Source organism: Silene latifolia, chromosome 11 (assembly GCF_048544455.1).
Source record: "Silene latifolia isolate original U9 population chromosome 11, ASM4854445v1, whole genome shotgun sequence".
In the NCBI taxonomy this organism is placed as follows: Eukaryota; Viridiplantae; Streptophyta; class Magnoliopsida; order Caryophyllales; family Caryophyllaceae; genus Silene; species Silene latifolia.
The window spans coordinates 153222607-153236566 of record NC_133536.1 but is presented as its reverse complement, the minus strand read 5'-3'; the positions used below and the strand labels follow the sequence as shown (position 1 = coordinate 153236566).

General features: G+C 43.2%; 1 protein-coding gene across 1 annotated transcript; it reads left to right on the top strand.

Annotated features, from left to right (window-relative positions):
• The first annotated feature begins 3508 nt into the window (after positions 1 to 3508).
• On the top strand, positions 3509 to 13181 carry LOC141611969 (uncharacterized). Its single transcript, XM_074430643.1, has 3 exons — positions 3509 to 3910; positions 5244 to 5583; positions 12911 to 13181. Exons 1-3 carry the CDS (start codon positions 3756 to 3758, stop codon positions 12974 to 12976), a joined length of 561 nt encoding a protein of 186 aa, XP_074286744.1. The 5' UTR covers positions 3509 to 3755; the 3' UTR covers positions 12977 to 13181.
• The last annotated feature ends 779 nt before the right edge of the window (positions 13182 to 13960 follow it).

Genomic DNA, 13960 nt, shown 5'->3' with positions numbered 1-13960 from the left:
TTAGAATAGTTTTTCTTTCCATAAATAGGTATATCGCTATTCTGAACTAAACTTGTAAAATCAATGTTTCCTGCTACCAGGATGTAACTATCATATTTCCCTCTTTAGGGAGTACTAGTGAATGAAAATCTGCTTCCTACCTTGTGCCTTTGTATTGCTTGTTGTTGCTTTGTTGTGAACGACTCTTAGCCTTCACTTTACTAACAAGCCGTGTTTGTGGGATCGACACTAGGATCCCGACTCACACACCCGAGACCGATTACGAGTGCCTAGTGCCTGACAAACACTAGAGCCTAACGCTCTCGTTGCATCCTGTCGAGTGTTGCCGAGACCCGAGTATCGTGCTAGTGAGCGATTCTTCACTAGTTCGAAGTTCCTTGTCTCTTGCATCTTGCCTTAAGACGGGCAAGAGTGCCGCGCCACGATCCGGCAAAAGTACCGGACCGTGACATTTGGTATCAGAGCCCGGTCTTCGGACGGGCGTCTGCAAGCCGCATTTGTTTATCGAGATCGAGAAAATGGGCGAAACAATCGAGGACCGAGTGGATGCCTTAGAGGACGCAATCGACGTCAAGCTTCCCAAACTCGAGGACATCGTTATGCGGATGGTCGTGAGCCTCGAGGAGTTGCAAAAGACGGTTTGTGACCTTGAGACGAAGGTGGACGGGATGAACACCCGCATCCAAGCGATCAGTGGTGCGATCCCCGATGATCGGGAGGAAGAGATCAATTATCTGCATCGAAAGGTCGAGATGTTAGAGAACACTTGCGCCACGCTCGTGAAAGCGGTGGCCAATGACGGAAAATCTGTGGGGAGCCATAAGGTGAAGGCACCTCCACCTTGTGCCTACGATGGGGCGAGGGATTCGAAAGCGGTCGATAACTTTATCTTCGATATGGAGCAATACTTCCGAGTAAGTGGGCTCGACGAAGACGCGGAAGTTGTCACGGCAAGCATGTATCTAGTTGACGATGCCAAGATGTGGTGGAGGGCTAGGTATAAGGAAATCGATGCGGGCACGATTACGGTGACATCGTGGGCCGACTTCAAGAGGATCTTGAAGGATCACTTCTACCCCGAGATCACGGAGTTTGTTGCTCGGAAGAAGTTGAAGGAAATCAAGCACACCAAATCAATCCGAGAATATGTGAGGGAATTCTCAGTGTGCATGCTCGAGATTACCGAAATGTCCGAGACGGATAGGACATTCGAATTCATTGACGGGTTGAAGAGGTGGGCACAACAGGAGGTCATGAGGCAGAATCCCAAAACTCTGTCTTCGGCCATATCGGCCGCGGAGCGCCTGCTCTACTTTCATGGGGAACGAGAGGCACCAAGAGTTGTGGCACCAACGGGGAACACTGGTGTGTCACAAAGTGGGTACAATGGACAAAGGCCACAAAACAGCGTCATTTCAGTTGGGAACAGTCGGTTCCGCTCACAAGGAAGTCAAGCCCAATCGGCGAGCACTACAAACTCGCCCTCAAGCTCGTCTTTGAAGGCGGGAAACTCTAATGCTTCCACAACGAAGAGACCGTTCGCGTGTTTTGTGTGCAAGGGTCCTCACAAGATGGCCGATTGTCCGAACAAAGCGGAGTTCAATGCCATGTTCAAGAAGATGCCGAAGGGGGCTCAAGAATGTCTTGATGGGGCGTTGGCCGACTATCACCAAGAGTGTAACGAAGACTCGAGTGATGGTGAAGACCAACCACGGATGGGCTCACTTCAAAGGATCAGCGCGATGGGGAAGTACGAAGATTCCTCCGCCAAGAAATCCAACGGGCTCATGTACGTGGACTTGATGGTGAATGGGAAGCAAGCGCGAGCCTTGATAGACTCAGGCGCCTCCCACAACTTTGTTACTAAAGAGGAAGCTGATCGGTTGGGGCTAGTTCTGCGGGATGCTAATAGCTGCCTGAAGCCGGTCAATAGGAAATTGAGACGCGTCCAAGGAGTGGCTAAGAAGGTCGCGGTCCAAGTGGGTGAGTGGGCAGGGGAGCTCGACTTCACCACCGTTCCGCTGGATGACTTCAAGTTAGTACTCGGGATGCAGTTCTTTCAGAAAGCATTGGTAGTATTGAAACCAAGTGACGGATCGATGCTACTAATGGGGTCTGTCGTAGTGAATACGGTAGACGGCGACGAAGACAAGGGGCAGCATCGAATTTCGGCTATGAGGGTGATACCGACGCCGAAACAAGGGATGCGACGTTGGAGAATGCCTAAAGGTTCGGTGGAGCCGAGGGCGAACAAGACCAAGGCTAACTACGATGCTATGTGGCCTGGGGGACGAAAGAAGAGTCTACCCCCTCACCGAGGAGTAGACAATGAGGGCCGAGATGCCCAAAGAAGTAGGCCTCGTACCATCAGGGGGCCGCGTCGATGTGCTGAATCGACGTCCTGGTTTGCGGGTCAGTCGACCCAAGAGATAAGGCCTCGTACCATCAGGGGGCCACGTCGAAATGTTGATTCGGCGTCCTGGAGATCTCACATTCCCTTGAATGCAGGTGCTGAAGTGACGAGAGACAAGATAAAGGTCCGTTGGGGCCAGTACTTGAAGGAATCCCGAGAAAGGTCTTTTCAAGCAACGGCAAAGTGGACTTTCCCGAGAGACAAGGAGCACGTGGTGGACTTGGAGAACATGATGTTCGGCAGCTTCTATGTCAAGGAACTCCAGCCTATCCTTGAAGGGACGAAGAGGCCAGTAATTGTTTGGGACGAAGCGCACATTCAAGCCGAGTTGTACAAGCCAATCCCCAACACCGCATGGGATGATCGAGCTCACCGAGGATGTCTCACTGAAGCACCATTCAAGATTTTTGTGTTGCTGAGGGCGGCAACAGATTAGGTGAGGGAGAGTGTGACGATCCGCACACTTGAACCCTTAGATTTATTTATGCTTATGTAATTTCTTTTCGCTTGTACATTTGTAGTAAATAATTTCTTAGTCTAGCATAGTTTTAGAATAGTTTTTCTTTCCATAAATAGGTATATCGCTATTCTGAACTAAACTTGTAAAATCAATGTTTCCCGCTACCAGGGATGTAACTATCATATTTCCTCTTTAGGTGAAAGTCTTAGTGAATGAAAATCGCTTCCTACCTGTGCCTTCGTATTGCTTTGTTGTTGCTTTGTTGTGAACGACTCTTAGCCTTCACTTTACTAACAAGCCGTGTTTGTGGGATCGACACTAGGATCCCGACTCACACACCCGAGACCGATTACGAGTGCCTAGTGCCTGACAAACACTAGAGCCTAACGCTCTCGTTGCATCCTGTCGAGTGTTGCCGAGACCCGAGTATCGTGCTAGTGAGCGATTCTTCACTAGTTCGAAGTTCCTTGTCTCTTGCATCTTGCCTTAAGACGGGCACAGGTGCGCACCACGATCCGACAAAAGTACCGGACCGTGACACATGGCTTGATCCCTAGACTCCGTAGCAAGTCACACCTTATCCTCCCACATAATAAATTGCAACAAAAGATAAGTTTTAAAACTTTTTCAAATGCAGGCCACAGAAAAAAGCAATTGTAGCCAACAACTAGTAGGTGACTAGGTTAGTATCGTACTTAAATAAAATGATAATCACTGACAATTGCACACCTGTGTCAAGTTTTAATCTGGTTTTTGGATGCCTTTTGACTTTATACATAAACTCACATAAACTCAAGAAGTAGAAGTGAACCTTACAGAAGCTGAATACAAAGAAAAAAAACCATCATAAGAGATAATTAATTACATTGTTGTTTTTGAAAAATGGAAGAAGAGAAGGTGAAAGTAGTGAAAGTGAAAGCAATAGAAGCAACAGCAGAAAGTTTCAAAGAATATGGTCAAGTTATTGAAGCCTCTGCAGATGGTCTTCCTTTCGGACCTTATGATGCTCAGCTTCATCTCTCCCGTGGAATACCTAGGTCTTTTTTCGAAAATTTTCTTTTCTCTTTCAATTTATTTTAAGTATGATTTGCACGATACGCGTTTGATTTAACAATTTCGCTCAAGTGGGTTTTGTGGACATGTCTGACTTGATTAGCTGGTAAAGTCATTGAGTGGTGATGGGCTTGCGTCCTTTTGCTGTCTAATTTAAATTACTCCCTATATGTTTCAACACCAATTCTCATTGAAGACGGACACTTTTAAATGCAAAACAAGACGCTAAATGTCGCTTATTTTAACGACAAAATGTGACCATTTTAATGACAAATTATTATAGCTTAGGAAATTGTTCTGGTAACTTTTTAATTAAAATGGTTACATTTTTATTTTAAATGGGTCACATTTTACCCCGTCTTCAGCTTGTGACGAAATGTACCCGTCACAAGCTAGACGCTTTGATGTTTCAAATGAGTCAGTCATGTCATTTAAAAGTTTGTCACGTAATTCATTTAGTTAAGTCCTCTAATATTAATGTGTTTTCTATGTGGAAATGATTATCTTAAACAGATTCATGATAAAAAAAGCTCACAACTTTTTACTGTGGCATGGATATAGACTCATGCTGCTGACTTGTAGACTTGCAGAAATCCTTTCATGTCATTTCTGACTTTGGCTTATAGAACAACGCAAATTCTTTTCTGCGACGGTCGTACGTTCCATTAGAAGAAAGTGACCAATTTTTTATAAATAGTGACCAAGTGATTATCTTAAGAAAATGCTTATGTTGGCTTGATTTGGAGGTTTAGTTTACTTTGTGTTGGCTTGATTTTCTCACTATGCTAGAATTATTATAACCAACATTTATGTCCCCTGATATATTTCGGAATACAAAATGCGGTGTAAATTGATAAAGAATAAGCTGTCTTTAGATCATTTTCACATCTGACATCTCCATTCAGCTAATGGAAGGTTTTTTCTTCATTAATTTGCCTCATCACTCCAGTATATCCCATGTTGCTGTTCTTGTAAGGATCGAAAACTACAGTGAAGCATCATTTATCCCAATACAGTTTCCTTTGGTACTCTATTTCGGTACAGTTGTAAATGTGACCTCGGTTATGGTTAATTATTTGCCGTTAGTTTTTTCAATGAGTCTCGTATGTCACGGGCCGTATATTAGCTTTCATTCACTAACTTGGGTATTGCAGTTACCTATCAAGGGTCGCCTTGAAAATTCTGGGGCCCTGTATGCGACTTCCATTGAAATTTGAAACTCGTGTGTATTTCCTTAGCACGTAACAACCTTAGCTTCTTTTTCTGCTTGACTGAATCAAGAGCTGAAATTATAGCAGTAATTATGTGTATTTTCAGGTTTTATATTATGAGCCTTCGAGATCGGGAACTCAAGTTCTCTACAATCACACATCATGCAAATGTAACTCAGTGCTTAGGATCTATCGGTGGCCATGCTTGGTACCTTGGAGTAGCCAAGCCGTCAATAGTGACTCGTGTGAATGTCGATGACTTGAGCAAAAAGATCGATAAATCACCTTGTGGTCATTTATATGTGCCTCCCAATGTGGAAGATGTGCAAGTTTTCAGAATCACGGGCCCTAAATTTATTAAGCTGAATGTTGGGACATGGCATGCTGGACCTTTGTTTTTGTCCGAGGCCATGGACTTCTACAACTTGGAATTGAGTGATACCAATGTAAGTCTTTTTCTTTAATCATACATCTGCCTGCTTACACTTAGTACTACACAGCAAATTCTTGCTAATTCTTTCTATCCCTAAAAATAATGAAGCAAAGATACAAGGCTCCCTTTTTTTAGGTTCCTTTCATCTGGTTTAGCGGGAATTTGTGCCAAGCATGACCGCATAAAGCGCAAAAGCTCTTCATCATTAGTTTTTAACATTGTCACATTTCTTGGGGTCATACTTTAGACCTCTAGTTAGGCAGATGGTCTCATACTAACTCAACCAAGTGGTCAGGGACTCATGGTCTAGATCGTATACTTGTTGTGACAATGGAACATTACCTGAGTTCTTAGCGAACCAACAAAAGTGACTTGAGTTATCTGAACCGAACACTAGCAAGCATACAACCACGGCCATTTCGTTGATGGGGCCGGGGCAGAGGTTCTGATAGGTCAGCCACCATCAAGCAAGCTTATGTTCCAGAATCCAGACTACAGAATTGTAGTGAACAATCTGAAGAGAATGGTTACAATTGACTATGAATAGATACAGAGTTGGTTGGAGGTAGGACGAGAAGGCTTGTGACGGTTCACTAGAGTTCTGAGATATTACCAAGTTATAAAAGAGGCTGACCCGGGTGTGGGTGTCGAGACATGAATAGAGAACTTACCCTTTGTATCTATTAGAGTCGCTAGTTTGTTGTAGGCGATCCTACAGGGATAATCATGGCTATGCTTCTCGAAAGAAAATCTTCTAGCTAACTGTCAAGAGAGAACAAAAGAGTTTCGACTTCAGGACTTAAAGTAGTTCAGTCAACCTGCATAAAACGTTTCTAGTTGAAGGCTACAAGGATACGAGATTGAACAATAGGGAAAAGAGTTCTTTCGTTACCCAATGCGCGGAAGTGCTGAACAAGTACCTATGTCCAGAATATGTTGGAAATATTGGTAATAGGGTGGCAGTGATAATGATCGTAAACTTGGATATCAACCGAATCACGAAGAGCACGCTTTCCAAGAGTATTTCGACCCTATTTCATGCCTTGGGTTACACGAAATCCCTTGTAGGATAAGACTGTTGAGGCCCTCTTCATCTAGGCAAAGATAAAGAGAATACTTCATGGAGTTTTATAATTTTCTTTGTATATCAAAATCTGATTTTTCATGTGAATTATTACCACATACCTCTATTATAAACTGTTAAAAATGTGGATAAGCATGTTGGTTTTCGTACCAAAACAATCCATACAACCGCCATTGCGATTTACTCTTAAGTGTTATCATTCTTGACCCCGAGGGTCTAACCTGAAAGGGGACGTAATACACTACGTTTACACTTGGAATATCTTTAACACATGATAAGTACTCTTATCATTTATCATAATTATATCCACTTAACCCATGAACTCAATAATTACAGTTATATATGAGTGTGTGATAGATGAACCAACTCAACCAAAACCTTAAGGTGATGGTTGAGGCCCAACTATTATAAATATTCCTATTAGTGTGCACTCCGCACTCCCAACCTCACATTATATCAATCACAAGCTCATACCGATTTCGGTTTGAAAACCCGAATACACTTAAATGACTTGTGATTAAAATCACCAACAGAATAAGGACTCAAGAATAGCATTTGTTGACAGGAAATAATAGGGAGTACAAACTAGTAACTTAGTGTTGAGACTGTTGACTACAAATATTCTTTTTCTCCCAGTGTGTCTAATCATATGATCAGCTTCCAAATTCCTGCAGATTTCCTTTTGCTTATGTGTATCTACTATCTAGTTATTACTCTATCATGCTCTAAAAAAGCTTGTTAAAATCCATTATTGTGCTGCTTTGCTTGTGGCATTGTGGGCTGTGCCAGTTATAAGAGATATAGATAGGTTTTTATTAATTGTGAATGAATTACAATGTACAATGAGAAGGACTATATACAATGAGAAGGACTATATATAGTTGTAGGGGAGACAAAGGCTCCTGATTCTATCCTAAGTTAGCTAAGATATGATTACATAAAAGATAGCTTAGAATATACAAGGATGATATGTACTTGCTATAGAAGATTGTGTGTATATGCAATGATCTTTAAGATATATCTTTGACATTCCCCCGCAAGATGGACGGGCGTTGTCGAAGTCCAATCTTGGAAATAAGCTCGAGGAACCGAGGCTTGTGTAAAGGCTTGGTGAGTACGTCAGCTAGCTGATCGGTCCCATTAATGTGTTGAACTCGAATTGTCCCCAGTTGTACCTGTTCTTTGACGAAATGAAAGGAGAGAGCAAGGTGCTTCATGCGAGAGTAAAAGACGGGATTTGCGGAATAATGGGTAGCACTGAGGTTGTCGCAGTAAACGGTGGGGGAGCGAGTTATTTGAACGCCTAGCTCAGTGAGGAGTGAACGGAGCCATAATAGTTCAGCAGTGGTATCGGCAATGGCTCTAAACTCGGCTTCAGTGGATGATCGAGATAGGGCACGTTGCTTTTTGGACATCCAAGAAATGGGGCTTTGGCCGAGATAGACAATGAAGCCACTTGTGGAGACATAGTTTGCAGGGTCACCTCCCAAGTCGGCATCGCAGAAAGCATGGAGACAGAGAGGGGAGTTGTTGTGAAGGTGGATACCATAATGTAAGGTACCATTGAGGTAGCGAAGAAGGCGCTTGAGAGAAGACCAATGATCTTTGGTGGGGTGATTGAGATATTGGGCGAGTTTATTGACGGGAAAAGCTATGTCGGGGCGGGTGAGTGATAAGTACTGAAGGCTTCCAATTATAGCACGGTAGTCGGATTCATTTTCAATGGGTTGGTTGGGTTGTGGCGTTAAAGGAGGAAAGGGAAGCATGGGAGTGGGAACCGGGTTGGAGTCGATCATGTGGTATTTGTGAAGTAAATCAGAGAGGTATTTGGTTTGATTTAGGTGAAGGCCATTGATGGTAGGGGTAACTTCAACACCAAGGAAGTATGAGAGAGTGCCAAGGTCTTTAAGTGAGAATTTGGTCGAGATGACAGAGAGGAAATGGGTTATGGCAGGTTTGGTTGGGCCGGTTACGATAATGTCGTCAACGTAAACTAGGACATATAGTTGGACCGAGTTGGTGTTGAGAATAAAGAGGGAGGGGTCAGAGATTGCGTTTTTGAAGCCATAGGAGAGTAGGAAATTTCGGAGTTCGGTGTACCATGCTCTTGGCGTCTGTTTTAGGCCATAGATGGCTTTGGTTAAGAGGCAGACATGGTAGGGTTTTTCGGGGTCAGTGAAGCCGGGTGGTTGGTTCATGAAGACGGTGTCAGCGAGACGACCTTGTAGAAATGCATTATTGACATCAATTTGGTGGAGATGCCATTTGTTTGAAACTGCAAGGGTTAGTATGAGACGTATAGTAGTTGGTTTTATGACGGGACTGAATGTTTCGGAGTAGTCAATACCTGGGCGTTGATGGAATCCTTTTGCGACAAGACGAGCTTTGTATTGCTTAAGGCTCCCATCCGGATTATATTTTACTCGATACACCCATTTACATCCAATAATGTTGCGGGCTTGGTTTCGTGGGACTAGGGTCCAGGTGTGGTTTCGTAGGAGGGCATCATGTTCTTCGATCATCGCTTTTCGCCAACTAGGATCGATTAAGGCTTGCTTGGTGGTTGTGAGTGTGACGTGAGGACTGGGAACAACAGCAAGTTTAGCATATCGTGGATTGGGTTTAATGATGTTGTTTGAAAGACCGGTGTTGTGGCGAGGTGGAGGGGGTGGAGGAGGTGGTGGAGGGGAGGAGTGTGCAGCAGGAGATGGTGTGGTGGCTGAAGTTGCGGGAGAGGTAGGAGGGTCTGGTTGATGGGCAGCAGATGGCGTGTTTGGAGATGGGGGCGTGGCTGGTTGTGGGTCAGGTTGGGAGGGTGATGGCGTGGATGTGGAAAGGGAGGGTGAGGTAGCGGAGGTTGTGGTGGTAGTGGGTGGAGGAAGCAGCGAGATGGAGAAGGTGCACCATTTATCGATGGATGGTGAGTGTAGGAAGTTGGTTTTGGTGAGAGTAAGGTAAGGAAATTCAGTGTCCACAAAACGAACGTGTCGCGAAGTATATAGTCGGTTCGAGGTTGGGTGAAGACATAGAAAGGCACTTTGAGTGGTTGAATAGCCAACGAAAACACATGGAATAGATTTGGGGTCGAGTTTGTGATTGGAGTACGGGCGAAGCCAGGGAAAGCCGATGCAGCCAAAGGGGTGTAGTTTTTGATAGTTCGGAGGTTGATTATGGAGTTTTTCATATGGAGAGATATTGTTTAGAGTTGGTGTTGGGAGGCGGCTAATTAAGTAGGCCGCGGTGGTGAGTGCATAGGGCCAAAATTTGGGTGGCATTTGGGCGTGAGTAAGGAGTACGAGGCCGGTCTCGACAATGTGTCGATGACGGCGTTCGGCAAACCCGTTTTGTTTGGGTGTGTGTGGTGGAGAGGTAAGGTGAGTGATGCCATTGTCGAGTAGGTAGGGGTTAAGTTTTATATATTCACCGCCATTATCTGAATAAAATTGTCGAATTGGTTTTTGAAAATATTTTTCGACTATTGCTTTGAATCGTTGAAACATTAATATTGTGTCAGATTTGTGTTTGACGGGGTAAAGCCATATGTAGTGTGTATAATGGTCCACAAATAAAACATAGTATTTAAGTGAGTCGTGTGAGAGAATAGGTGCGGTCCAAACATCAGAAAATACGAGATCGAGAGAGGAACGTGACTGAAGCGTAGATATAACAAAGGGTAACTTCTGACTTTTATTCATTGAGCAAGCAACACAATTTGGAAAATTAGAAATACGTAAATTAAGTTGTTTGTTGAGAAGCTTGAGAGTTGCTGTAGAGGGGTGGCCGAGGAGGTGGTGCCACGGGTTGACAGGTTGGAGGAGAGGTTGGCGGTGAAGGCGTGAGAGGCATGAGGAGGGCACCACTGATATGTGCCGTTGTGAAAGCTACCTTGGAGAAGGACCGTCCCCGTCGATATTGCCTTAAAACAAAAAGAAGATGGTGAGAATAAGGCAATTGCATGATTGTCTTTACAAAACTGAGATACTGATAAAAGGTTTTGCGATATTGAAGGCACAACAAGAACATTAGAGAAAATAAGAGAGTGAGAAGAGGTGGAAATAGAGAATGAACCAATGTGGGTGATTGGCAGGGAAGATCCATCGCCAATAATGAGGTCGTCCGGTCCTTCGTACGGGGAGTGAAGTGCTAGGGTGTTTAGGTCACTAGTGATGTGGTGGGATGCACCACTGTCAATGAGAAAGGAGGGGTTGGGTGGGTTCGAGGTGGTGGCAGTGTGGGCATGGGGTGGTCCAGGGCGGTTCTTCGAAGGAGGAGGAGGGAAAACAATGTGTGGATAGAGGCGTCGAAACTCAGGACACTCGCTAATTACGTGTCTTTGTTCGCGGCAGAATTGACATCTACCTTTGAAGGGTTGTTTGGCTTTAGTCGGGGTGGGAAGAAGGCCACGGTTGTTGTAGGTGGAGGGTGAGTTGCGGTTTTGGTATTGGTTGTGGTTGTTGTAGTGGCGAGGGGTGTTCGATGAGGGGTAGTAGGGACGGGTGGAGGCGGCATGAGCAGAAGGGTTGAAGGTGGGTAATTCGTGGTTTGGAGGTTCGGTTTTGATCGTTAATTCGTGTTGGATGAGTTTTTCATGGAAGGCATCGAAGGTAATTGGGTTGTCACGGGCACGAACGGCGTCAATAACGGGTTTATAGAGGGTTTGGTTGAGGCCGTTGATGACGTGGGAGGTGATGTCTTCGGGGTCGACTGGTTTTCCAAGATGAGCAAGTTGATCCGTACATGCTTTAATCGCAAGCATGTAGTCGGAAACAGATTTGTCACCTAGGGTAATATTTTTAAGTCGATCTTTTAGTTGAAGTATGTGGCCACGGGAAGGGTTGGCGTAGGTGGTTGCTAGGGTTTGCCACGCCTCATGAGACGTAGTAGCACCGAGGATGATTGGCGACACGGATTCATCAAGGGTTGCAGCGATAGCGCCAAGTATTAGTTGATCTTGACGGTGCCACGTATTGTAAGCCGGGTTGGAAAGGGTGGCTGTTTTGTCAGTGGTTTTGTCCTCGGAGGTAGTGGTAGAGGTTAGGGTTTTTGGTGGTGGAGGGTTGGTTCCATCGAGGAAGGAAAAGAGGCCATAACCGAGTAGAAGACGGGTTATTTGAAATTGCCAAGATCGAAAGGTTGTGGGTGTTAGTTTGATGCAGTTTGGGAAATGAATCGAGACAAGGGGTTTCGAGGGTTCGTCGGAATTGGGAATTAGGTTGTTTGCGGATGCCATGGTAGTATCGAGAATAGGGTTGAGAGCAATAAGCAGGAGGTAGAGGATCGATATGTATCCTGATACCATATAAGAGATATAGATAGGTTTTTATTAATTGTGAATGAATTACAATGTACAATGAGAAGGACTATATATAGTTGTAGGGGAGACAAAGCTCCTGATTCTATCCTAAGTTAGCTAAGATATGATTACATAAAAGATAGCTTAGAATATACAAGGATGATATGTACTTGCTATAGAAGATTGTGTGTATATGAAATGATCTTATATATCTTTGACACCAGTAAGGTCTGCCAAAGTGTAAGTTGATTGATATTTAGGCAAAGCTTTTTCTACATTCTTTGGCGTATGGCGCTGTACTCGTGTCTGAGACTTGTACTAGAGCATCAGATTCTAAATAATGCAGACATAAGCTAGTAATTTACTCAGATGGTACAAGTGTACAACCACTGGTTAAAATTACTGGTTCATCCATTCCATCATCATCACATGTTCATCCGCATCTGTTTTTTTTCACTCGTCAACCTATTCTGTCAATTTAGAATCTGATCTTCCGTAAACAGACCTGCTGTTTCATGTCACATGTTATACTTATCAGGAAGTTTACAATTCCCTTGTGAAATTTGCTCATTCAAATCTTTGGCACTCGGTCATGAGTAGCTAGTCGCTACGTTCAATATATAACTTCAGAATGTAAGAGCCTTTCACATGCTAAGAATGCGGTCATGAGTAGCTAGTAGCTACGTTCAATATATGACTTCCATTTGTAGCGGATTCATGTATTAAAGTTTTTTTTTTTTTTTTTTTTTTTTTTTTTTTTTTCGAGTAAAGGGAATTACAAAGACAACTTCAATTATGACGGGTTTTGAACCCAGGAAAAGCTAATATACCCATATTATAAAGATGGGAGTGTTTTATGCCCGTCTGAGCAAGTTATGTGACGTTTCCTTGCTGGAGCTTACACTTCTCGAACAATGCTTCGTTTTTAACACATTGATCTAAAACTTGTCATCTTTCTTGCAGGTGGTTGATCATACAACTCACAACTTCAGCAAGGATAACGGAGTAGTTTTTGTGATTGAAGAATAGGCAGGCACCTGCAAGCTGGTATTTGATTAAGCTTCATGAGTTTGGCTATATTTGGCGCAGCACACCTTCATTTTGAGCATTGTGTTTTGCCTGTGTCATTGTACATTTACTGTTATACTGAAGGCTTTATGTTTGGAAACGAGGATCTAATGCCATAGATAGTTTCGTAACTTTCGCTGAATAAATGACTTCTGTTTCTCTGAAATTACAGTTTCTATCTGTACTTTTAAAACTCATGTATGCTGTCTTTTACTCGTACTAATTATTATTGATACTAATGGAGTTATGGAGGCCTTCCACCGAAGAGCAACTATGAACTATCTATAAAATACTGATTAAGAAAACAAGTCATGTGTTTGGGTTCACCACAGATGTGTAATGGTTCTCTAAGCAGGTACGAATCTTGACTGGCCGATCATTACAAAAAATACTCCGTAACTCTTTATTTTTCATTTTGTCTAGTCTCTAAACAGGTACGAATCATGACAGAAGAAACTAACACCTTGTTGCGAACGACAAATCTTAGAAATGGGAGCGGATATATATTTTATTGCAATTACTGATCTAATGGTGCAAACTCATATGGCTAAATAAAAACAGATAAAAGTTATTATCAAGAATTAACACAAATCCTGGAAAAACATGCCTTGTTTATGGTTGTTTGGTTCAATTTGGGAATGCAGAATAATAATAGTATTGGGTGGAATATAGTTAGAAACTTGTAAGGAGAGGTGGATATGGGGGTTGAAATGGAATTAGAGTGCATCAGGTATTTAACTTAATTTTAAAATGTTCCAACCAAACATCTAAATTCATTTCAAAAGCTCCGATCGAACAGCCACTTATGAGATTCAACGTGACAACACAACATTATGTCATGCAGCATGAGTCATGAGACTAATGACATTACAAGATATCTAACAAGCGAAATTTCACCCATTAGACCAATCACACCTAAATTTAATTAGCCTAATACTAGTTGAT